This window comes from Anolis carolinensis, chromosome 2 (assembly GCF_035594765.1).
Source record: "Anolis carolinensis isolate JA03-04 chromosome 2, rAnoCar3.1.pri, whole genome shotgun sequence".
Lineage (NCBI taxonomy): Eukaryota > Metazoa > Chordata > Lepidosauria > Squamata > Dactyloidae > Anolis > Anolis carolinensis.
This window is the reverse complement of record NC_085842.1, coordinates 76904267-76930594: the sequence shown is the minus strand read 5'-3', so window position 1 is coordinate 76930594 and position 26328 is coordinate 76904267. Positions and strand designations below refer to the sequence as shown.

The 26328-nt window shown below is 43.6% G+C and overlaps 2 protein-coding genes across 3 annotated transcripts in view; one reads left to right on the top strand and one right to left on the bottom strand.

The window, feature by feature from the left end:
- cenpp (centromere protein P) overlaps positions 1-26328 on the bottom strand; it is a 224474-nt gene that overhangs the window by 141329 nt on the left and 56817 nt on the right. The gene's annotated exons all lie outside the window — the stretch shown is intronic.
- On the top strand, positions 1278-19182 carry omd (osteomodulin). Of its 2 annotated transcripts, none has more exons than XM_008105179.3 (3): positions 1278-1847; positions 15724-16682; positions 17539-19182. In XM_008105179.3, the coding sequence occupies exons 2-3, from the start codon at positions 15725-15727 to the stop codon at positions 17856-17858; spliced, it is 1278 nt and encodes a 425-aa protein (XP_008103386.1). In that variant the 5' UTR covers positions 1278-1847; position 15724; the 3' UTR covers positions 17859-19182. The 2 variants fall into 2 exon arrangements, with proteins under 2 accessions (XP_008103386.1, XP_062826080.1); XM_062970010.1 differs by lacking the exon at positions 1278-1847 and adding an exon at positions 11624-13470.

Below are 26328 nucleotides of genomic sequence, written 5' to 3'. Positions count from 1 at the left end.
TCTACACAGGATAGCATTATATATGCATTTAATTTCATGTACTATTAAATTGTGGAAAGTGTGTTTACATTCAGCCAATTCAAATATTCATCTTTGAGTCATCCATCCATACACAGTGATCCCAAATGATAAGTAATAGAGTTATGTTAAAATTTACATGTATAATCTCTAAAATTCAGTTTATAACTAGACCGACAGATGTTTAATAATGTAAACACAGTGGTGAAAAATCTAAGACTACATGGTAAAACACTTTTAATGGATTTTCAGACAATAAACAAATTAAAGTAATATAAGAACTGGCACTGACAGTAAAACAAACAGAGTTTGATGGATGATGTTAAAAATAATCTTCAACCACCCCTTCATGCAAAGGAAATTCCTACCACACCTCAAACCAAAAATTAGAGAGTCAAGCCACATAATTTTACCAGGCTAAAGCTATCCCCTTATTTCAAGAACCTATTCTGTGCAACAAGCACTATCTGAAACTTCTCCGGAACCTTTCACAGAAAATTATATTTCATCGAGTGCTTAAATCCAGAAGTAAACAATCTTTATAGTGACATTCTGAATTGTAAGAGCATCACTACCTGATATATTCTAGTGGCATATTTATTGGTCAAAAATTGCCGCTTTTCAGGTAAGAAACTATTTAACCATTTTTATATACTGTGTTTCAGATTATGACACAAATGTATTAAGTTTGATTTTGAATATAGTCCCAATTCATCAAATGTTGTGTAATATTATTATTAGTTGACTTACTGGTGAATTCAGAAAGTTTTGTGGCAAACTTAATGTGATTCTAATAATTTTAAATGGGTAGAAATTTCAAAAATGACACAACTAAAATCAAATTATGCAAATTGCCAAGATATTTGCAGCCTGATCCTATGACTCAATAACAGAAGAATACAGACTCCATTGTCAGGTCATTTTGCCACTTTGCGCAGTTGTTTCACCAGTTCTAAGGAAACCCTTGTACAAAAATGTACAAATGAACTCAGGAACAACAGACCCAGAAAAGAACGGAGGGGAGGGAAGTTGAGCAGCAATGTAATTTTTCCTAATGAGAAGTCCTATTCTAGCTGTGTTGACACAATACTGTGATAACTTGGTATGGTAGAAAAAGCAGGCAAAGCAGAATTATATGAATCTATTAGGCTGAACTAGTACAACATAGTGTTTTAGTGGTGGAGGTGCAGCCCAACTGTGTTATTACCACTAAGAGAAGATGAGATCAAGCCATTAGAGTCTCTTATTTCGAAATCAGCCATTTGATCTAATATTTTTATTTATCATGTCAGAAGCTAATTGATATAAATACAGTTATAATGTATTTAAAAACTCACAAAGTTAAAAACTTGACATTATACTAGATTTCCTTTGACCAGAAGCTGGCCACTTGGAGTGCCTCTGGTGTCGCTGTGAGAAGGTCCTCCATTGTGCACGTGGCAGGGCTCAGGCTGCATTGTAGTAAGTGGTGTGTGGTTGCCTTTCTCCATACTCGCATGTCGTAGCTTCCACTTTGTAACTCCATTTGTAATTTAGAAATTTCTAATGATTCAAAAATATTTTTCATTTCTATATATGCCATAATTTCCTTCAGATTTTAACACTTTCACAAAAGTGCTTCATCAAAAAAGAGTTCAAACTCAAAAAGCTCTAGATAGAAACCAAAAGGAATAAAATGCAAAAGATATGTCCAGACAGAGAGAGCTAATGATGTGTGAGGAAGCTGCAGCTTGACACAAGGGAGGTTGTGGGTGGACAGTCTCTCTAGAAGCCAAGCTAGAGAAGAAGCAGTAGCTTTGTCCTCTTGCTCTAAATAGCCATACAGAAATGTAAGCATTTAACCTCATTTTCTTAATATTATTTTGAAAGTGGAGGGAGGAATTAAAGTTCAGAGGAAAAGAAAGGGGGGAAATGTTATACAGAAAAGGGTTGCCAGGAAGAAAAGGATCCCTCATATTTCCCAGCAGAACTGCTTATTGTGGGTTTTATGCTTTTCATCGTATTAATATTGTTTATTTTGATATCTGTTTCTGCAGTGATGTCAACGAGATTATGGAACAATTTCAATATTACTTACTTAGACTTCTAATTTGGGAAAATATAATAGATATTTACTTGAAGTAGAATAAAGGAAGATATATAATGTTTCCAGATATAATACTGCCTCTAGATTATTTTTTGCATCTGCTTTTCTATTTTGATCTTTTAACACTAGGTCTTAACATTCAGCAATGTGAGGTGACTGCAACACATCTTGGACTCATTCTTGACATTTAGAGAAGAAAACATGCTTTGTGATGGTTGGCAACGAAAAATACATAACAACGTATTTAAATATTTTTAAGTCCAACTTTGGTCTCATTTGACTTTTCTGCATTAGGGAAACTGATTGTCTTTTATTATTTTAATACTAGTATAAATATAAAATTGTATTATTTCTGGATCTGTTTTCTTATCATACAATGTCTCCCCACGAACGTTGTAAGAATTACTCTTTACTCAATTATTAAAGCAGCACTTCCTGCTGTAATTGATACTAACTTCACAATGGATGCTTATGAGAATGATTGTTTGGGATAATTTAACAGTTTTCTTTAATACAAAAACAAAGGAAATAACAATAAGAAGACAGGGCTATTCTATTCACATTCATTTCAAAATACAGTAGCGTCTCGCTTATCCAACCTTCTCTTATCCAATGTTCAGTATTATCCAACACAGCCTGCCTTTTATTAATCAATGTTTTTGTAGTCAATGTTTTTAATACATTGAAATGTTTTGGTACTAAATTCGTAAATGCAGTAATTACTACATAACATTACCGTATATTGAACTGCTTTTTCTGTTGATTTGTTGTAAAACATGATGTTTTGGTGCTTAAGTTGTAAAATCATAACACAATTTGACATTTAATTGGCTTTTCCTTAATATCTCCTTATTATCCAACATTTTTGCTTATCCAACGTTCTGTCGGCCTGTTTATGTTGGATAATACTGTAAGTCCTATTGAGCTGAAGGCCAATTGTTTACAGCTAAATGTGCAAAGAACTGCAGTTTCACTTGCTTCATACCTATCAAATTCCTGGCTTCTAGAAATATCTAAAATAATCCGTCTAATATAATTATTTAGATAAATAAAAGCTTTGAATTGTCCTGAAATTAAAGGAAGAGAAAAAAAACAATAGATTACCGATGCTGCTGAAAAATTCAAATATGAATTCCTCAGTAAATATTACTGATAGGACCAAGCTCATATCTCATGGTCACGATCCAAGAAGAAGGAATGTAAAGAATATTTGCCAATTTTTCTACCTTTAATGAGAAAAGGTATTCACCACCTAAAGCACTGTCAAAGAGAGAAAAGAATTTTGGTTTGTCAGTCATTGAACAAGCTGAGCAGAACTTGGCTGTCTCTAGTGCTGCCTATTCTTCCTCAATTTTCTCCCTGAGCAAGAGAGTCAAGTTTTTACACTCATGCAGTTCTCCGAAATATGCACCTACATCTCCAGCTGTAAAAAAAAAAAAAAAACAACCCACAATGTCAGTTACTTCAGATACTACTGTTCTCAGGATAAAGCCCTCCTGATCAGATGGATGGAGGGAAGCTAATAGTCCTATGAGTGCCTCTATGCCTGGACTTGTAAGGGTTAATAAGCTTTCATTATCGTAGTCACAGTGCCTGGTGAACCCTTTTCCTCCCATCAATGCCAGTTAGAAGAAAAACAGTCAAGCCTGCCCTGCATGAATTGGGGAGTAGAGAGAAGAATCCATGAAAGAACGGGTTAACTTTCACCCTCTGGGTCTAATCATTTAAAGAGAGCCCCAGCTGCCAAGGAAAGCAGAGGTGTTTTTTCATGTCCTTTCCCTGAACCAAGATGGAAGTCATTGTGAGTAATGTGTGGAAGAAAACCCACAACATTCTTCTTGTTCACTTCTAGCAGCTTCAAAAGGAATCTCTTCACACAGTCAGGTACACAGTCACCAACTTGCTGGTCTCTGAGTGAAAAACATGGCCATCTACAAGTAGGGCTGGGGAGGGCAATCAATTCCAGGTAACTCACATTGGAAGTCTCCTCGGCTAGAAGAGAAGTGGATACAACAGAAGAAAATTTATCAACCTTGAAGCATAAAGCAAGGTTCTTTTGTGGACAACTGGGAAGGCTGTCTCCAGCAGAAGAATAAGCACTGGAGGACTCACCACCCAGATGGGTAGCTCTCCCTTCAACGACCACTAAAGGCAAACCCTTATACCCTGCACTACCCCCTCCAATCTTCTCAAAAGGCACCCTAAGTATCCGGAGACAATATGGGGATGTCTCTAGATCAGTGGTTCTCAACCTGTGGGTCCCCAGGTGTTTTGGCCTACAACTCTCAGAAATCCCAGCCAGTTTACCAGTTGTTAGGATTTCTGGGAGTTGACAGAAGGAGATTGACATCACTATTAAACCGTTCCTTTGGACATACTGAAATCTTAGGCCAAATTCAGTGCAATATTTAATTAAAATCTCTTCAAATAGCATGCTGCATGAACTATATGAATTTTTCAGTCAGCAATACCTCTCTCAGTGAAGTTCCTTTTCACAGTGATTTTTATGTATGCTCATCCCCTTTTTGTCCTCATCCCATCTGACTGGAGGTTTTTTTTTTTTTAAGCAGCAGCACAAATGTGGTGAGAGACGACTAGAGAGAAACAGATTGTTCACTTGAAGTACCATAGTAAGGTAAAGGTTTTCCCCTGACGTTAAGTCCAGTCGTGACCGACTCTGGGGGTTGGTGCTCATCTCCATTTCTGTGATGACTCATGGGCCATGTAGTCTCGTTCCTAGCGCTGTTGTGACAGATGAAGAGGAAAACTTAGGTTTCCCACCGTTTCAGCCAGAATTGGAGCTTTCACAGCCAGAGATGGAGCCCCTGCACCTGCAGGAGATTTGCCTCCCAGAAGTTGCCCAAACAAGCCCTGAGCCAAAATCTCCCCCTTTTTCTCGCCGTGATTATTATCAACAACAGAAGGGAGCTCAACAGGCTAATCGCAGAAGCCTGAGAATCGCCGCCAAACAAATGGTTGATTAAGCCTGCTTCCCATGGGAATCTTTAGGGAGTCATGCATCTGGACTCAGAGAATGGCTTTCGGTTCTGGTTCCCCAGAGAATTGTTCTCTGGCGGGAAAACGAGACCCTACTTAGGTGTTTTGCCCACGTAGGAATCTTGCGGAGTCAATTCGTCAGCTCCGGGAGTAGGTTGTGTGTGGACTACGCTGCTCCCGCGTTCAAGTTCTTGTTCCCGTTTCCAGCCTTGCTTTTGCCTTCCAGGACCTTGTTTTGCTTCCTGGATCTTGCCACGAATTCACCACGGATCTTGTTTTTGCTCCTCGTTTCTTGTTGCCTTGAATCAAGCCTTGTGTTCCAAGAATCAAGTTTACTTCCTAGCCTTGCTTAAGTTTCATGGACTAAAGGACCTTGTCATCACCCCTCACTTTGCTTGGCAAAGTGAGTGTTTCGGTTACTGGATTACAACTTTGGACCTTAATATTTTATATTGGACATTGTTTTCCTGGACTATAATTGACCTTTCCTGAAAGGTCTTCTTCTGAACTATATTCTACACTTATTTTTATTGACTTTACATATTTCCTTAATAAAGATATTAGATAGATTCTGGCCTCTGTGTATGGTTATTGGTGCTCTGCAGCCTGGGTCTTGACGGTTTGACTCCGCCACCCTAAGCACCAATCAACCTCGGCCAGAATGTCTACCGGAGCCGGACCGGGTGACCAACCACTCAGCTACACCATCTCCAAGGATGAAGTGGACAGAATCCATGATATGCTCCATACGCAGGAGGGGGAAATACGGGGCTTGAAGGAACGCGGAACCCGTCTCCCTGCCCTGGCGTTGCCAACCAAGTTTTCTGGAGAAGCTTCCAAGGTTCATGTTTTCCGTCGCCAATGCCAGGCATACCTAGAAGCCCGTAATGCCGAGTTTCCCCAAGAAGACATCAAGGTGGCGTGGATTTACAGTCTCCTAGACGGGCCAGCGGCCAACTGGGCGACGGCACTGTTCGATCAAGCCTCCCCACACTTAAGTTCCGCGCAAAACTTCTTGGATCACCTTAAGGCAACTTGGGGGATCGAGGACAATTTAGAGGCGGCTGGCCACAAACTCCGGCGCCTTTCCCAAGGGGACAGGCCCTTGTCCCAGTACATAGCCGAGTTCCGAGTGCTGGCTCACAACACCGGTTGGAATGACATAGCCCTCAGAGGACAATTTCGGGAGGGTCTCAACATCGAGATGTTGGAAGAAATCTCCAAGGTGGACCCTCCAAACTCTCTTGAAGGACTCATTGATCAATGTTTACGAGCTGAAGTCATGCTTGCCAACAGAAAGCAGTGGATCCGAGGCCAGAGTGGAAGAGCTGGAGCAAAACCTCCCGCTCCCGCCGGCATCCAGCCGCGTCCAGTGTGGAGACCCCCGCCACCAGCCCCATACCCCAGAGGAAGCGAGGAGGTGCCGATGCAGTTGGGCAATGTGCGTCCCAGACTAGATGTTGCCGAAAAGGCCCGCCGCCAACGTTTAAACCTCTGTTGGTACTGCGGAAACGGGGGCCACTTTGCCAGAGAGTGTCCAGCCAAAGGAAAGCCCGCCGCTCGACTGGCGGCGGCGTCCTCTGTGGAGACGGAGACGGCCGAGGCGGCTGGCGCAAAGCCGGCGGGGGAAGCCAGCGACCGGGCGTAGAGAGGCTCGCCAACCCGGTCAAAAACCCCACTCAAGAGCCGCCAACCGGGGTCCTATTTCTCCTAGTGGTCACCTTGTGGTCAGCGAAAAAAGGACCAGTCATGATCCATGCCATGATAGACTCAGGAGCGACAAACAATTTCATTGATAGAGAGTATGCCGACTCTCTGGGATTACAGTATCACGATTTCAAGAACGCCCGGGTGGTGCAAGCCATAGATGGCCGCCCCCTAAAGACAGGTCCAGTAAGCCAATGGACTGAACCCACCAGAATGTGGATAAGGGAACATATGGAAGAGATTTCCTTCTTTGTTACCGAGGTTCCTCATTTCCCTGTGATTCTAGGGATCCCATGGCTGACACTCCACGACCCCAGCATCTCTTGGACCAACAGAGAACTGCAGTTTGCTTCTAAATATTGCCAAAACCATTGTCTTGTAGCCAAGGTCTGCCATGCCACAGACGCTGAATCCATCATCACCTTGCCCAAGAAATACTCAGACTTTTGGGATGTTTTCAATGAGAAGGAAGCCGAGAAACTGCCCCCGCATAGGCCTTATGATTGTGTCATTGACTTGGTGGAGGGGGCCCCGATCCCGCGAGGACATCTCTACTCCCTGACTGAACCAGAGCAAGAAGCTCTCAGGGAGTTCATAGAGTCAAACCTCCGCAAGGGGTTCATCAGACCCTCTCAATCCCCAGCCACTTCCCCAGTGATGTTTGTGAAAAAGAAGTCAGGGGACCTACGCTTGGTGGTGGACTATAGAGCATTGAACAATATCACTAGGCGGAACCGTTATCCCCTGCCTTTGATCTCGGACCTATTAGATCGGCTTCGAGGGGCTAAGGTTTACACCAAGCTGGATCTTCGGGGGGCTTATAATCTAGTTCGCATCAGGGAGGGGGACGAGTGGAAAACCGCCTTCCAAACTAAATTCGGATTATTCGAGTCCCTGGTCATGAATTATGGTTTATGTGGAGCTCCCGCAACGTTCCAGCATTTTGTCAATGATATCTTTCAGGATTATCTAGATCGGTTCTTGATCATCTACCTGGACGATTTTTTGGTGTTTTCTAGATCACAATCGGAACATGAGAACCACGTCAGAATGGTGTTACAACGATTGTGGGATCATGGACTTTATGCCAAGCTGGAAAAATGCGCTTTTGATCTACAAGAGGTAGATTTTCTGGGATACCGTGTCTCACCACTAGGGCTCTCCATGGACCCGGCAAAGGTTTCAGCAGTATTGGAATGGCGGGCGCCAACCAACAAGAAAGAGGTGCAGCGTTTCTTGGGGTTCGCGAACTATTACCGCAAGTTCATTCCAGACTTTGCCCGCTGGTCTGATCCAATCACCAGCTGCATCCGTGGGAAACAGCCCTTCCGCTGGACGGAACAAGCAGAGAAAGGGTTCCAGCAACTAAAGAAATTATTCACGTCCCAGCCAATCCTTCAGCACCCAGATCCTAAAACCCCTTTTGTTGTGCAGGCTGACGCCTCCGATGTGGCAATTGGGGCTGTACTCTTGCAACCAGTGGGAGGTCATCTTCACCCTTGTGCCTTTTACTCCCGTCAACTAACAGCCCCAGAGAGAAATTACACTATTTGGGAAAAAGAACTTTTGGCCATAAAGGCAGCCTTTGATACTTGGAGACATTGGTTAGAAGGGGCCAAATTCCCCATTGAGGTCCATACTGATCATCGGAATCTAGAGCATCTAAGAACTGCCCGCAAGTTAAATCAGAGGCAACAGCGCTGGGCTCTATTCTTTGAACGTTTTGACTTCCAGATTCATTATGTAACCCCAGCTCAGACCAAGCAAGCAGATGCTCTATCACGGAAACCAGAATACGCTGCAGGGCGCAGAGAGACCTTTGAATCCCAATTGCTGCAGCCCGAGAACTTTGCCACGCTCACAGTGGGGAACACCAAATCCACTCCAATTGAATCAACTCCCTCTTCTCCAGGGCCCCTTTGTGCTCAGGAAATCAGGGCCAGTCAACAGGCGGATGCCTGGGCTCAAGATCAACTTTGTCAAGGACTACAATTTCCCTTCTCGCTTAAGGATGGGTTACTTTGCTATAGAAATCACGTCTACATCCCTCCCGGACCGGACAGGGAAAAGGCACTTCGTCTGTGTCATGACTGCAAGCCAGCAGGGCATTTCGGACTATTTAAAACCATGCATTTGATCCTAAGAGATTTCTGGTGGCCCAAGATCCGCAAGGATGTGGAAAAATATGTCAATACCTGCCCGGTATGCCAGCGTTCCAAGACAAGAAGGGAAAAGCCCTCAGGGCTACTGCATCCCCTTCCTACACCATCCCGTCCATGGGAAATAATTTCTGCGGATTTTATCACTGACCTACCACCTTCCTTTGGATTCACCACGATCCTAGTGGTGGTGGACCTTTTTACCAAATTAGCCCATTTCATTCCCTGCAATGGCCTCCCCACGGCCAAGGAGACTGCAGATTTATTCCTTCAGCATGTTTTCAGATTACATGGATTGCCCAAGAGTTTGGTCACTGACCGTGGGTCCCAATTCACCTCTCGTTTCTGGAAAGCACTACAAAAACTATTGGACATAGACTCTCGTTTATCTTCGGCTCACCATCCCCAAACGGATGGGCAAACTGAGCGCACCAATGCCACTTGGAACAATACCTTCGCTGTTATGTAAACTATCAGCAGGACAATTGGGCTTCCCTGTTGCCGCTGTCGGAGTTTGCCTACAACAATGGTGTCCAGGCTTCAACTAAAGAAACCCCGTTCTTTGCAAACTACGGCTTCCATCCACGTTTCTTTCCTTCTGTCATTGAAACCTCAGAAGTTCCCGCAGCAGAGGACTGGCTGCAAGAACTCACAGCGGTGCAACAACTTTTGCTCCAGCAACTAGATCAAGCCAAGGAGGACTATAAACGCCACGCTGACAATCATCGCCAGCCGGGGCCCAAAATCAAGGTAGGAGACCGGGTTTTTCTATCCACTCGCTTCTTGCCCTCCCACCGTCCCTGCCGGAAGTTAGATGCCCGTTTCATTGGTCCCTATCCAGTGGTGGCGCAACTTAACCCCGTGACTTTCAAACTTCAACTTCCGCGCTCTATGCGCATTCATCCAGTGTTTCATCGCTCCCTGCTCCTTCCGGCGGATGGTGTGCGCCCTGATGCAGACCGGCCGGCCCCCACTCCTGTTTTGGTGGATGGGGAGGAGGAGTTCGAGGTTCAGGACATTTTGGATTCTCGCTTTCATCGCCGCCGCCTTCAGTATCTCATTGACTGGGTGGGTTTTGGCCCCGAAGAACGCTCTTGGGAAGACGCTTCCTCAGTCCATGCCCCCGATTTAACCCGCCGCTTCCATCAGACCTACCCAGCCAAGCCGCGGCCCCACACCTCGGGGAGAGAGCCCATTTTTGAGAGGGGGCTTGAGGAGGGGGATAGTGTGATGACTCATGGGCCATGTAGTCCCGTTCCTAGCGCTGTTGTGACAGATGAAGAGGAAAACTTAGGTTTCCCACCGTTTCAGCCAGAATTGGAGCTTTCACAGCCAGAGATGGAGCCCCTGCACCTGCAGGAGATTTGCCTCCCAGAAGTTGCCCAAACAAGCCCTGAGCCAAAATCTCCCCCTTTTTCTCGCCGTGATTATTATCAACAACAGAAGGGAGCTCAACAGGCTAATCGCAGAAGCCTGAGAATCGCCGCCAAACAAATGGTTGATTAAGCCTGCTTCCCATGGGAATCTTTAGGGAGTCATGCATCTGGACTCAGAGAATGGCTTTCGGTTCTGGTTCCCCAGAGAATTGTTCTCTGGCGGGAAAACGAGACCCTACTTAGGTGTTTTGCCCACGTAGGAATCTTGCGGAGTCAATTCGTCAGCTCCGGGAGTAGGTTGTGTGTGGACTACGCTGCTCCCGCCTTCAAGTTCTTGTTCCCGTTTCCAGCCTTGCTTTTGCCTTCCAGGACCTTGTTTTGCTTCCTGGATCTCGCCACGAATTCACCACGGATCTTGTTTTTGCTCCTCGTTTCTTGTTGCCTTGAATCAAGCCTTGTGTTCCAAGAATCAAGTTTACTTCCTAGCCTTGCTTAAGTTTCATGGACTAAAGGACCTTGTCATCACCCCTCACTTTGCTTGGCAAAGTGAGTGTTTCGGTTACTGGATTACAACTTTGGACCTTAATATTTTATATTGGACATTGTTTTCCTGGACTATAATTGACCTTTCCTGAAAGGTCTTCTTCTGAACTATATTCTACACTTATTTTTATTGACTTTACATATTTCCTTAATAAAGATATTAGATAGATTCTGGCCTCTGTGTATGGTTATTGGTGCTCTGCAGCCTGGGTCTTGACGGTTTGACTCCGCCACCCTAAGCACCAATCAACCTCGGCCAGAATGTCAACCGGAGCCAATAAAAATGAAATCATAGAATCACAGAGTTGGAAAAGACCCCCAAGGGCCATCCCTTCCATTCTATCCCCACTGCTTTTTAATATTTACAGTAGAGTCTCACTTATCCACCATAAACAGGCCGACAGAACGTTGGATAAGCAAAAATGTTGGATAACGGGGAGGGATTAAGGAAAAGACTATTAAAAGTCAAATTACATTATGATTTTACAAATTAAACACCAAAAACATCATGCTTTACAACAAATCGACAGAAAAAGTAGTTCAATACACGGTAACGTTATGTAGTAATTACTATATTTATGAATTCAGCACCAAAATATCACAATATATTGAAAACATTGACTAAAAAAACATTGGCTACTAACAAATTGACTACAAATAAAGATAGAATTACATGAAATGCACTTATAGTAGCAACATTGTCAGAAATTAAATCCATAAAATGGTTCAATCCTTGCTGCCTAGAGAAACAGCTGTGGATCGGGGTGGGAGGCAAACTGCGTTGGATAATCTAGAACGCTGAATAAGTGAATGTTGGATAAGTGAGACTCTGAATGAAGAAATTTGCCAATATTGTTTTGTTGCGGCAAGACTAATAATTGCAAAAACATGGAAGGGGGAAGAAGAGCTAAGTATTAGAGATTGGAGAGACAAACTGGGGGGATATATCCAAATGGCCAAGCTGACAAATAGCAACAGAGGAGGAAATAATGAGGAGTTTGCAAATAAATGGAGGCTGGCACTTGGGTATTTGGAAAAGAAGACAAAGGTAGATTTGATGACAGCCATAAAGGGGATTTAGCGAAAGAAGATACAGGGGTAGTTGACGGTCAGTTACGCGATACTTACTGAGGGGTATCGGAGGTCTAGGGGGTTGGGTTCACGGGCGAGGGGTAAGGGGGACAAGGATAAGTTAAGGTACAACAATGGTATAGCAAATCTGTGATCATCCATTAGTTTAGCGACACTACAGTGCAAATTGTTATACCTGTTTGTATTTCTTTTTTTGTTTCTTCTCTTTTTATTCCTTTTTTCTATTTTATTCCTTTTTTTTCTGCGGTTGTATATGGATACATGTTATTTTAGTTACTGTTTTTCACTTTCATTAATAATAAAAAAAAAAGATAAGTGAGACTCTACTGTACATGAAACCGCTGGGAGAGATCATTCATAGGCATGGGATGGAGTGTTATCAGTATTTTGAGGACACCCAAATATATTTCTGCATGCCTTCAAAAACAGCCTCAGCTAAGAACAGCATGTCTCCTCTGAATGAATGCCTGGAGGAGTAATGGATTGGATGAGGAAAAACAAATTGAAATTGAATCCATACAAAACAAGGGTGCCTGCCATCTGCGGCTGGAGGTATGTCAATCAGTCCTAGTTGGGGTTACACTCCCCCTGAAAGACTGTGCTCGCAGCTTGGGAGTGCTCCTGGACCCATCTCTCCAAATGTCAGCCTAAGTAGATGCGACAGTCAGGGGTGCTGACTATCAGCTTTGGACATCAGCTGTGCCCCTTCTTAGATTTGAAGGGCCTAATGATGGTAGTGCACACACTGGTAATCTCAAGGTTGGACTTCTGCAATGCGCTTTACATTGGGCTACCTGTGTACCAAGTTCAGACACTCCAGCTGGTTTAAAATATGGCAGCCAGATTGATTACAGGAACACCCAGGAGTGAGCATATTACACCTATTCAAAAGTCACTCCATTGGCTGCCAATTAGTTTCCAAGCAAAGTTTTCACCTTTAAAGCCCGACATGGTTTGGGTCCAGTTTACCTACAGGATCGCTCTCTCCCATACAATTTGCCCCAAATGCTTAAGCCCTCTGGGAGATGGCTACTCTAACCAGCCAGAACCCGAATGCTGATTGTAACCCAGAGGACCTTTTCATCAACCACCCCATGTAAACATGTATACAGTCTTACAATTACTAACAGCCCTTTGAAGGCAACCATAAAGCTGACCTGGCCCTCGGTGAAAAAGACACTCCTGCTACAAGGTGTAGGTTCTCCCAGGATGCACTAAGCTCTTACCTTTTGTCTCTCTTCTCAAAGAAGAGGATAGTTCCCCTTTTTGATAAGAGTTAAGGTACAGTACTCAAACTGATCTGTGAATAGGTCAACCCAGCTTTTTTGGTACGTTGATTGTCTGAATAAAATTTCTAAACCGATATATGAGTATACAGGTAACTTTGTTAAATTGACTGTACTTGTGCTATTATTTAAGTTTCCAGATTTCCAAAACTGCATGTTATGCAGGATCCCTTGCTGACATTGAAGAAAAAAACAGATTTCTTTAGGTAAAAACACTTAATTGTATTGTAACCAACTGTAAACTGCAACACACCCACATGCAATTTGGATCATTATTACAAGGTCCAGAGAGGGAACCTATGATGTTCCAGATGTTGTTGGGCTTCAGTTCTCATAAGCCCTAACCAGGAGGTTATGAAAAAATTGGTCTTTCTCATACAGTATTTGTCAGCATGTGGTTTATTAAAGCTATATTTGCATGGTATTTTAAACGTTTCCTAAGCTCTTGTTACGCAATCAATTTTAAGGGAAAACACAGTGGGAAGGGAATGAAATAAGAAGAATAAAATAAGGGAAGCTTTTCCATAATGACTATGTTAACTGAGCTTCTCAGTTCCATATCTGGCCACCCATTATTTTCTCTTCCCCTGCTTTGCAACCATTTCTCAACTTAATGTACTTCTTTATGCCACCCTCAGATTTAACCACAGACAGCATATAACCCCCTATATCTTAACAGCAATTGTAAGATTTTCTTATACACCCAGTTTCTTACCTGATGTTGTTTTAGTAGTCTTATATTTTTAGTAATTGTGAAAGTTAATTCTTTTCATTATAGCTTGTAGGTCATTGGTAATAGGTAATGAATACAACCTAAATCAGATGCTGAATAATACCTTCCCTGAACTCTTCTGTCTCAGGCCTGAGGTATCTAATCTTTGAGCTCTCTGCCCGGTGTCTCCTTATTTCCCCAGATTTCTTTCTTTAAACCAAACATGAGGTTTTAATCTCAATCAAATAGAATCTTTTCTTTCCATTACCAAAACTGAACCATGAATATTCTTTGTGGAATTTTGTTTCTTGAAGTGGAAAAAGAAGCAACTTCTTTCATGTCTGTGTATTCATGACAGATCTTTTCTCTTAAGCTTTTATTCTCCAAAACCAAAGGATGATACATTATATCTTTCTGACATCTTTTGGGAAACTCTTTCATAGAGATGGGTCACATCAACTGTGTTTATACTGCCAAAGGGACCTAACTTTCCTTTGTGGCAGAATAGTTCCAATTTTTCTTCCTTCCCACTGGACACCACAAAATATAGTGTACTACAGTTTCCTCCATTCTTATTTTATCTTTTGGAAATTATCTGTTTAGAAACTTCTTGCATTTTGCAAAGTAAATGCCTGTGTGAATTAATGTGCACACACTCTGAAAGATTAAACTCAGACAAACCTTTAAAAACTGAGTGTCAGAAGAAAAAATGCAGAATATCAGAACTACTTAAGAACAAAAAATGCTTTATAAACTCCTACTCTTAGCCTCAATTAGCAAAATTCAGGTATTCTTCTTTTGCAAATACATTTCACATGTTGAGGCAAATAATTTTCAATGTATATCTCAGGATACTGATAGTCATATGCTTGTGCTTATTGCCTTCTCTAAGAAACAAGTAACCTGAAAGAAGGTTTCTGAACAGGCAGCAGCTTTAATTTAAATTATATATATTCAAAATAACCCAACTCCATGAAATTTGAGTGCTCTGTGAAATGCTTTACTGTGGAAGCTTTACACCAGTGGTTCCCAACCCGTGGACCATGGCCCAGTAGTGGGCCGCAAGAATGAATATCCGATCCGCGAACCTCTTTCCTTTTTATTTATTTATTTCATTATTTTATTTCTGTTCCTTTCTGCAGAACTGAACATTGCATTGGATAGATCACATCAGATCTAGATTATTAAATATGTTTTTTGTGGGCAAGCAAGATGGTGATTACTGGATGGCATATGTTCTGTATCAGAAACTAGAGCTGATATGGTCTAGCCAATGCAATTTTCTGAATCAGCACTCCAAATAACCAAACCAAATCTAAAGTTGACCAAAAACTGATTTGTAACCCTTTTGTTACTAATGTTGGAGAGTGGTCCCTGGTCAAAGTGGTCTCCGGTCTAAAAAAGTTTGGGAACCACTGCTTTACACTATCTATGTAAGATTTAAGGTTGGAACTAATAAAAATCTTTGGAATTCTCTATTATCCAGAAGAGCTACAAATGGTTACATTATTAGAAGACAGCTGATGTCTTCTGTTTTAAACCTAGTAATTCGGGCTGTATACACAAATGATCAGATTTCGGCCCTAAGTCTAAGACCGATGTAGTTCCAAAACTGTACACTAGCTATTTTTTAGACAAAACAAAGTTTAAAAAGAACAACATCCTGTCAATTGCACAAGTACTGGTATTTCCTGTCTACAACCTTGTTTATTATTATTAACATTATGCCGTTTTCCTCTTTCTACAGTATGCTGCATCTGAAATTGAATATGGGGTTCTTAAGTCTACTATTCATTACCCCTCTTTTATTTGGAGTCACAGTCTGCCAATATGAATTTGATGACTTTGAAGATGACTATGAAAATGAAATAGATCATGAATATCCACGCATTTTCCACCATAATCCTGGGATAGAAAATGTCTTTCCTTATTTTAATACACCAAATGAATGTGCCAAAGAATGCTTTTGTCCTCCTAATTTCCCAATAGCAATGTACTGTGACCATCGTAAACTTCAGAAAATACCAAGCATACCCTCTCATATCCAACAGGTTTATCTGCAATATAATGACATCAAAGCAGTACATTTGGAATCCTTTGTTAATGCTACTGCCTTGAAAGAAATCGACCTCAGCCATAACAAAATTAATTCTCATATGATTGACACAGGTGTCTTTGCCAAACTCTCAAACTTAGCTCAACTCCACTTGCAATACAATCTGTTAGAAGAAGTCCCATATCCACTACCTAGAAGCTTAGAACGCTTGATCTTGGGCTTCAATCAGATTTCCAGTTTGCACCGCAAAGCTATAGAAGGTTTAGTAAATCTCACCATGATTGACCTCTGCAGCAACTACCTTGAGGATTCGCAATTCAAAGGAATACAGTTTTCAAATACGAACAATTTAATGCAACTCAACCTCTGTAGCAACAGACTACAATCAATGCCTCCAGAACTACCATCTTCGCTAATGTATCTTTCACTTGAAAACAATTCAATTTCTGTCATTCCAAATAACTATTTCCAGAGACTTCCCAAACTTCTCGCTCTCAGAATGTCATACAATAATCTGCAAGAGGTTCCTCACAATGCTTTTAATATTCCTGGTCTTGTGGAACTCAATCTTGGACACAATAAACTGAAGCAAGTCTTCTATATTCCAAGAAGCCTGCAGCACTTGTACATAGAAGATAATGAAATAGAAGGTTTGTTAATTTTTTTAAAAAAATCATCTGTAATATACTAGTTATTATTCATCTTCAAACAGTAAGGCTATTAGGGTATATATAATTAAATGCATTCTGAGCAATGTTTTAAAATGCTTTTAAAATTTAATAGGAGGTAGACATGTTTTTACATTTTCATAGAAAATGAAATCAACTTAAATCAAAATATGCTTCTTGATTCAGAAGTGTTGCGTCAAACCATATGAAAATGTAATTAGTAGTTTAATTAACCAAATATATAGCTGCATGCCAAACCTCAGTTAACTGTTTTAACTATAGATTGGCAAAATGTCTGAATGAGCCATAATCTCTTATCTTGCAGGCAGGAGGGTCAGAACAGCAAAACACCACTCCTGACAGATGATTTTCAGTTCAGGTTCTCACCCCAAACTCAGTTTACTTAAGACAGTGCCATCTTACATTTGCCTTCATTTTACATGAAACAGAAGTTCCTACAATATTTCTAAATTTCACACAGATTTTTTTTAAGTAAATCAAAAGCAAAAAGGTTACTAAAAGCATAGACACATTCAGAAGTGGGTCACCTTGATTTTAATGGAACTTCTGGGTACAGAATGTAAACGTAGCATTCTTAATGTGAACTGGTCGTTCCATCATGACTCTTAAGAAGTGCTACTGTGTCTGAATAACATTTAGCAGTGAACTATTATAGCTATAGCTACCTAGCTACAAAAAACAAAAATGAAGACTTCAGCTCCTATTGAAACAGAAATAGCACCATTTGCCTTGAATCCAGCTGATAAACTAATGTTTTGTAAACTGTGGCATGAATATGCCCACCTTTTAACATATCATTATTATTATTTTGTTACAGTTATGAATATTACGTTAATGTGTCCTTCTCTTGATCCACTGAACTTCAGTCACTTAACCTATATACGAGTGGACCAAAACAAACTCACAGCTCCTCTAAGCACATACGCCTTCTTCTGCTTTCCACACATACGAAGTATATACTACGGTGAACAAAAACTCAGTACCAGTCAACGAACACAACTGAGAACACCAGTGTTTCGAAGATACCTTACACCAGAAGAGTATGAAGAAGCAGAAGATGGCCATGAAGATCAAGATCATGAGAACGATATTAGAGGAAGGGAGGATGATGACTACTTTGATTCTTACTTGTATTAAATCATTTTAGATGCAATCATAATGTATGCTGTTTTCTCATATGATGCATAATCCAGTCTAAATTAATTATAAACATTTCCATATAATTGAGGAGAATGCCTATTTTAAAAGCAAATGGAACCACTTGGAAAACACAGCACTATGTGGCATTTCTCAGCCATCTGAAGTAAGGAAGCAAAAACAAGCTATTGTTAACATTTTAGATTTAATTAATGCAGAAACAGAACTTTCCAAATCTTCAAATTTATACAATGTGAACATCAAGGGTGAGAAAGATTCTAAATATCATACCTGTACAATTATAATTTTTCAGGGATATAAACAAACATTGTGGCAATTCTGCATGTATAATGCATATTTGATGCAATATCAAGGAACCAAGAAGAAAGAAGGAAAAGAAATAAGGAATATATGTCTATAATGCAGAAAAGTATTATTAGTTATGACTGCAAGTTGTTTGCAGTTGGGTATACAAGTTCTATAATCCTGGTTAAAGATATAGTCAAAGGCACTAAGCAGGGTCAGTCCTAGATAGGGTTTGGATGGGAGACTGCTAAGGAAAATGGGTGTTGTGAGCTGTATTTTTGAGGAAAGAACTGGCAAAACCATCTCCTTGCTTTAGAAAAAATAAGAAATTAATGGGTTCACTATAAGTCGACAGGCAACTTGAAGCAACACACATACACTCAGTTTTAAGGGAAACATTAGTATTTTCAAGTTTCCAGGTATATGACCATGCTGTAACGTGCAAATACACTATGTATCTATGACAACCAAATACAAATTAAAATCCATGACAGTAATAGCTTCTTCCAGATTCTGAACTTTTTCAGTTCGTAAATATTAAGCTAGTATGTTAACTAGCTCAGAAGAACAAACTGTAGGTACTGTATAGCCATTTGGAGAAGATGACTGATAGAAATTAATCTATAAAAGTCACATTTAAGGCTAGTCATAAGGATTTCCTATCACTCCACATTTTCTGTAGGGTATCTATATTTCATAACTTAATAATCTGTAATTTATAACAATATCCATCAGTTTTAATGACCAGATCACTGAAAGCATAGGCATGGCATAATTCCATTATTTACTTATTATTTTCACTTTACAACTAATTGTGTAACACTAATGCTTGTAAGTAAAAGCCATATATTGAGCTAAAAGTTTTAACCTTTTAATATTTTTGTATTAACTTAGAAAGCTAGATCGAGGCATTTGCTGATAAATGTACCATCTAATTCAGACATATATTTGATTTCTTGTAGCAGATTGCTTATCTTTATAATAAATCAGGACATAATAAATACTGATGCACTGGAAAGGCTGGACTTTATTTTTCTTTTCTTGAAACTATTGGTAAATTATTTTGCTTTTCTAAACACTGCATGCTTTATTGGTTATGCACCTGTAGGGAAAAGGTTCGCAAGGCTAAAGCACAAAATGAGCTCAGGCTTGCCAGAGACATAAAAAACAACAAAAAAGGCTTTTTTGCTTACGTTGGTAGAAAAAGGAAGAAAAAGGAGGCGATAGGGCCATTGCAAGGAGAAGATGGGGTGATGGCGACAGGGGACAGGGAAAAGGCAGAACTACTTAATGCCTTCTTTGCCTCGGTCTTCTCACAAAAAGAAAGCCATCTTCAACCTCAGCAACATGGAATGGACGAAGAATTGGGGGAAATCCAAACCCAAATAGGGAAACAAGTTGTCCAGGAACACCTGGCCACTCTAAACGAATTCAAGTCCCCAGGGCCAGATCAGTTACATCCAAGAGTACTGAAGGAACTAGCGGAAGTTATTTCAGAACCACTGGCAATTATCTTCGAGAGTTCTTGGAGAACGGGAGAAGTCCCAGCAGATTGGAGGAGGGCGAATGTGGTCCCTATCTTCAAGAAGGGAAAAAAGAACGACCCAAACAATTACCGTCCGGTCAGCCTCACATCAATACCAGGCAAAATTCTGGAAAAGATCATTAAGGAAGTGGTCTGCGAACACTTAGAAACAAATGCGGTCATTGCTAATAGTCAACACGGATTTACCAAAAACAAGTCATGCCAGACTAATCTGATCTCTTTTTTCGATAGAGTTACGAGTTGGGTCGATACAGGGAATGCTGTGGATGTAGCGTACCTGGATTTCAGTAAGGCCTTCGACAAAGTCCCCCACAACCTTCTGGCAAACAAACTAGTAAAATGTGGGCTAGACAAAACTACGGTTAGGTGGATCTGTAATTGGCTAAGCGAACGAACCCAAAGGGTGCTCACCAATGCGTCGTCTTCATCATGGAAAGAAGTGACAAGTGGAGTGCCGCAGGGCTCTGTCCTGGGCCCGGTTCTGTTCAACATCTTTATTAACGACTTAGACGAAGGGTTAGAAGGCACGATCATCAAGTTTGCAGACGACACAAAACTGGGAAGGATAGCTAACACTCCAGAAGACAGGAGCAGAATTCAAAACGATCTTGACAGACTAGAGAGATGGGCCAAAACTAACAAAATGAAGTTCAACAGGGACAAATGCAAGATACTTCACTTCGGCAGAAAAAATGGAAATCAAAGATACAGAATGGGGGACGCCTGGCTTGACAGCAGTGTGTGCGAAAAAGACCTTGGAGTCCTTGTGGACAACAAGTTAAACATGAGCCAACAATGTGATGCGGCTGCTAAAAAAGCCAATGGGATTCTGGCCTGCATCAATAGGGGAATAGCGTCTAGATCCAGGGAAGTTATGCTCCCCCTCTATTCTGCCTTGGTCAGACCACACCTGGAATACTGTGTCCAATTTTGGGCACCACAGTTGAAGGGAGATGTTGACAAGCTGGAAAGCGTCCAGAGGAGGGCGACTAAAATGATTAAGGGTCTGGAGAACAAGCCCTATGAGGAGCGGCTTAAAGAGCTGGGCATGTTTAGCCTGCAGAAGAGAAGGCTGAGAGGAGACATGATAGCTATGTATAAATATGTGAGGGGAAGTCATAGGGAGGAGGGAGCAAGCTTGTTTTCTGCTGCCCTGCAGACTAGGACACGGAACAATGGCTTCAAACTACAGGAAAGGAGATTCCACCTGAACATCAGGAAGAACTTCCTCACTGTGAGAGCTGTTCGACAGTGGAACTCTCTCCCCGGGGCCGTGGTGGAGGCTCCTTCTTTGGAGGCTTTTAAGCAGAGGCTGGATGGCCATCTGTCGGGGGTGCTTTGAATGCGATTTCCTGCTTCTTAGCAGGGGGTTGGACTGGATGGCCCATGTGGTCTCTTCCAACTCAACTATTCTATGATTCTATGATTCTATGAAAGGTTTCTCTTCTACCTCTCTTGTTTGCAGAAGCAAGGAGCCTGGGGCTGCTTCCTTTGTTATTATTTACTTTCTGAGTCAGAGCAAATATTGTTTCTAGCATTCTGCCTCTGGTATCAACCCATCAAATGCAATGGGAGCTTTACAATCAGAGTGTAAATGCAAAACCCTTCACATCTCTTGCTTGAAAATTGAAATTATTATTCATAAAGCAATGATTTTTTTTTTGCAAAATACTATTCACAACGTTAAAATCCTATATACAAAACCCAAGCAGTTACTGCTTCCAAGGTTGTGATATAAAACATGATAAAAAGAAAAGGAAATGAAGGAAAAAGAAAACCAGCAAACAAAAGGACAGGTTGCTTACCTGTAACCATGTTTCTTCGAGTGTACTCTGTGAATTCACACTAATGGAGAGGCTGCGCCTGCGCAGGTCCCAACGGAAACTCTTCCCAAGCTGAAGTTTAAATTTTGGCGGTAGCCACGCCCCTCCGTCCCCGGAGGGCATATAAGGCAGCCCTCGGCGTCTGCTCTCCAGTTCCTACGCCGCAGAGGCAACGAGAAAGGAAGAGGGTTTGCCAGAGGGGAAGGAAGGGCGGGCTTGTGTGAATTCACAGAGTACACTCGAAGAAACATGGTTACAGGTAAGCAACCTGTCCTTTTTCTTCGTGTACTCTGTGAATGCACACTAATGGAGACTAGCAAGCTTAGGTCTCGGAGGCGGGCTAAGCAAACCCTGACAACGAGAAAACTGTCCAAACATATGTTTATTAAACATGAAAACATCAAAGAAAACCCTGGTCCAAGGACCCATTAAGGTATTGCATCAAACACACGCCAAACACCGAAGGCAGTTCGGTCAGGCATGATATAACCCTTTAAGAGCACATGTGAAAACAGGAAAACATCATTCCCCTAAGGGGGAAGGCAATAGCAATAAGGCACGGATCATCAGGAGAGTAGTGCAAACATGTACCAAACAGGAAAAAACAACAAGAGGGTCGCATGAGAAAAAGCACCCACATAGAAGTCATAAATGCAGAAGGTTAGGACAAGCATGAGGATAAAACCGCCCTAGCAAAGGCGGCATCCTTCAAAGTCTTTTGGTCTAACCTGTAGTGAGACACAAATGTAAGGGGGTTAGACCAGATCGCTGCCTTGCAGATGGAGTCCAGGGAAATGCCCCTTAGGAAGGCAGTCGACGTGGAGAGACCTCTCGTCGAACGCGGGCGGACCGACGGGGGAGGAGGTCTTTTGGCTAGTTCATAGGCCAGTTCAATGGCCTGAGCAATCCAGTGTGAGAGTCTTTGAGAAGAAATAGGATTGCCCAGTTTATCTGGGGCATGGGCCACAAAAAGTTTTGGGGTCTTTCGAATGTCCTTAGTACGGTCCCGGTAGAACAGAAGTGCTCTACGCACATCAAGGAGGTGCAGTCTCCGCTCAAGGGGAGACGAGGGGTCTGGGAAGAAAGCGGGAAGGACAATGTCCTGGTTAAGGTGAAAAGCAGAGACCACCTTGGGAAGGAAGGTGATGTCCGGACGGAGAACGGCGCGGTCGTGATGAAAGCGGAGGTAGGGTTCATCGACCCGAAGGGCCGCCAGCTCCGAGGGTCTGCGCGCTGAGGTTATGGCCACCAAGAAGGCAACTTTCCAAGAAAGGAGACGTAGGTCGGTCGAGGCCAAAGGTTCAAAGGGAGAAGCAGTGAGCTGGGAAAGGACAAGCTCGAGGTTCCAGCCTGGGGTAGGAGGTTGGGCCGGTGGGCAGATGTTGTTGTATCCTTTTAAGAAGGTCTTGACGAGGTGATCGGAAAACAATGATGGTTTACCATGCTGCTGAAAACACCATGATAGAGCGGCCAGGTAAGATTTCATAGAGGCAAGAGAAAGCTTTTGTTCTGCTAGAGACATAAGGAAGTCCAGCACAATCGGTACCGAGGTTGGGAAAGCAGTGATCCCTCGGGAGCGAAGAAAGGAACGAAAGCGAGAGACTTTATAAGTGTAGGCCCTGGTTGTAGCCGGCTTGTGAGCTGCGCGGAGGACCTCTTGTAAGTTCTGCGGGAGGGAGGTCAGGCGAGAATCCTCCAAGCAGTGAGATGTAGAGAGGGGAGATCCGGATGCAGAAGCTGGCCGTTTTCTCTGGATAAGAGGTGTGGTAGGAGAGGCAGAGTGAAGAAGGTCGCCTTGGAAAGATGAAGAAGAGCCGGGAACCACGGTTGACGAGGCCAGGCTGGCGCTATCAGGATCGCCGACATCGGTACCGATCGGAGCTTCTGGAGGACCTTCGGTATCAGAGGAAAAGGCGGAAAGAGATAGATTGGTTCCGCCGACCAGTCCAGAAGGAAGGCGTCTCCCAGGCAGCCTGGAGAGGAGGACGGGAGAAGTCTTGCCCCGTACCGAGGCAGCTGAGCGTTCTGGGGAGAAGCGAAGAGGTCTAGGGTGGGGAAACCCCATTTGAGAAAGAGAGAAAGAAGAGTCTCGGGGTCGAGCATCCACTCGTGGGAGGAAGTCGTCATTCTGCTGAGGGCATCTGCCAAGTCGTTGTGGATCCCGGGAAGGTGAGTCGCCGAGATTTGGATGTTGTGGGCTATGCACCAATGCCACAGTTGGGAGGAGAGAAGCATCAGCTTCCTTGAGCCCGTGCCGCCCTGTTTGTTGATGTAGAATACTGCTACTGTGTTGTCTGACTGTACGAGGACAGATCTTTGGGAGATCAGGCGGGAGAAGGCTTTCAGAGCCTTGAAGATAGCAAGGAGTTCGAGAAAGTTTATGTGATTGGCCTTCTCGGAGGGAGACCAGAGGCCCCGAACAGTGAGGCCCTTCATGTGGGCTCCCCAGCCGAAATTGGATGAGTCTGTGGTTATGGTGATCGAGGGAGGAACCGAGTGAAACGGAAGACCCCTGCAGACGTTGGAGAGGGACTTCCACCAGAGAAGCGACCGACGAACATGAGGCGGGATCGAGAGAAACCTCGAGTTGGGGTGGCGAAATGGCTTGAAAACATCTATGAACCACCTCTGCAGGGACCGGAGACGGAGCCTGGCGAACGGGGTCGTGAGGACTGTGGAGGCCATGTGGCCCAGCAGTATTTGAATGGATCGAGCCCGAACTCTTCGGTGGGTCTCGCAGAAGATGATTTGATGACGGAGAGCTAGAAACCTGTCGAGCGGGAGCGAGACAGTCTGAGCGATTGAGTCGAACAGGGCGCCGATGAAGCGGATCTTGTTCGACGGGTTGAGGTGAGATTTTTCGTGGTTTAGCTGGAGACCGAGAGAATCTAGAAGAGAGAGGGTGTAGTCGACGTGTCGACGGAGTAGGACAGGGTCGGATCCGACCAGAAGCCAGTCGTCTAGATAGGGAAAAACTGTGATCCCCTGGAGCCGGAGGTGGGCAGCCACGACAGCGACGACTTTGGTAAAGACCCTTGGGGCGGTAGCGAGGCCAAAGGGCAAAACGGTGAACTGGTAGGTTTGGTCGAGGACCTTGAAAGAGAGGAAGCGCCTGTGGTTTTCTCGAATCGCCACGTGGAAATAGGCGTCTCGGAGGTCTATAGACACGAAGTAGTCTCCGCGGTGAAGCATCGGGAGGATGGAGGCGATGGAGACCATCCTGAACTTGGTTGGGCGTATGAAGACATTGAGCATGCGCAAGTCTAGAATTGGGCGGAGGCCCCCACCCCTCTTCGGGACCGTAAAGTACCTGGAGAAGAAGCTTTGAGGGTCCTGTGCCGATGGAGAAGGCCGAATAGCCCCTTTGGCGAGGAGAGCGTCGACCTCTGCGAGAATTTCTTGAGAGGGGTTGGAGAGAAGGACCTGACCGGTGGGAGGGAGTTCTTCGAATTCTAAGGCATAGCCTTCTTGGACAATTTTTAGAACCCAGGCATCTGAAGTAATAGATTTCCACCGGTGAAAGAAGGGAGCCAGGCGGTCTATAAAGAGACCATGAGGTTGATTTGGTGGAGGAGAGGGGTGCGGAGGAGTGAGAACGACATCGGTACCGGAGAAAGAGTCTTTGGAAGGAGAGATGGCGTCAGGAACGCCGGATAGGTTGACCAGCGGTGGGGGTGGCCCGGCCGCGCTGTCTTTGAGGTTGTGCGGCCCGACGGGGCTGTTGGCGATTTTGGTTGTTCGATACCGAGGGACGTCTGAAAGATTGCTGGCGGTAAGAAGGAGGCGGGAAGCGTCGAAAGCGTTGAGGAAACCACTTGGTGCGGTGAGCCTGGGGTTGATCGCCGCATTTAGTGGCTAGAACTTTAAAGTCATGGTTGGTTTTAAGCTTGTCATCGGTGCCAGCATTAAAGAGGCCCATGGCGTCGAAGGGGAGGTCCTCGATGACCTGCCTCGAGGAAGAAGATAAGCCGGAAGATCTCAGCCAGGCGTGGCGGCGAATGGCAATGGCGTGGGCGATCATCTTGCCGGCCGTGTCGCCCGTATGCTTAGCCATCTGGATTTGATGATGCGCTAACGAATCGGCCTCTTGTTGGAGGGTGGACATGACCGACCGGTCTTCGTCGGACAACTTCGCGAAGAAGGGCTGAGCTTTTTCCCAGAGGATCTGCTGGTATGCCCCCATACAGGCCCCATAGTTCGCCATTCGACAAAGTAGAAGGGCTCCGGAGTAGAGCTTTCTGCCGACCGCGTCGAACCTTTTACCCTCTCTGTCTGCAGGGGTAGTGGATTCACGACCGGAGGACTGAGAGGCCTTCACGACCATGGAATTCGGGTCGGGGTGGTGTTTAAGCCATTCTAAGGTGTCGTCATCCGTACGATACCAAGACTCGATTCTCTTCGAGGTAGGAGGGATCGAGGAGGGGGTTTTCCACGAAGATTGGATAACATCGAGGAGATAGGGTAAGAACGGCAACAGCGTGGCTGGAGGGGCCTGGGCTTGGACCCGTTTGAAAACCGGGTCAGTTACTGCTTTGGAAGTCTGTTTAATTTCTAAACCCAGGGCATCAGCCATTCTAATCATTTGCTCGGAGAAAGCCCGAATGTTGTCGGTAGGCGAAGGAGGATCCACCTCATAGGCATCATGGGGAGGAGAGAGATCGAGGCCTAAGGATACCACCGAGGCCGAGAGAGCAGAATCCGGGCGATCAATCTCTATCTCATCGTCCCCAGCCCCTTGAGGGGACTGGGGGGGAGATGACAACACAGTCTCTGGTGGCGGCACCGCCTCAAGAGC

Coding starts and splice junctions, on each gene's coding strand:
- omd (XM_062970010.1), top strand. CDS start 13,424: ATGCAGGATCCCTTGCTGACATTGAAGAAAAAAACAGATTTCTTTAG. Junction 13,471..15,723: donor AAAAAAACAGATTTCTTTAG/GTAAAAACACTT, acceptor CTCTTTCTACAG/TATGCTGCATCTGAAATTGA. Junction 16,683..17,538: donor AGAAGATAATGAAATAGAAG/GTTTGTTAATTT, acceptor ATTTTGTTACAG/TTATGAATATTACGTTAATG.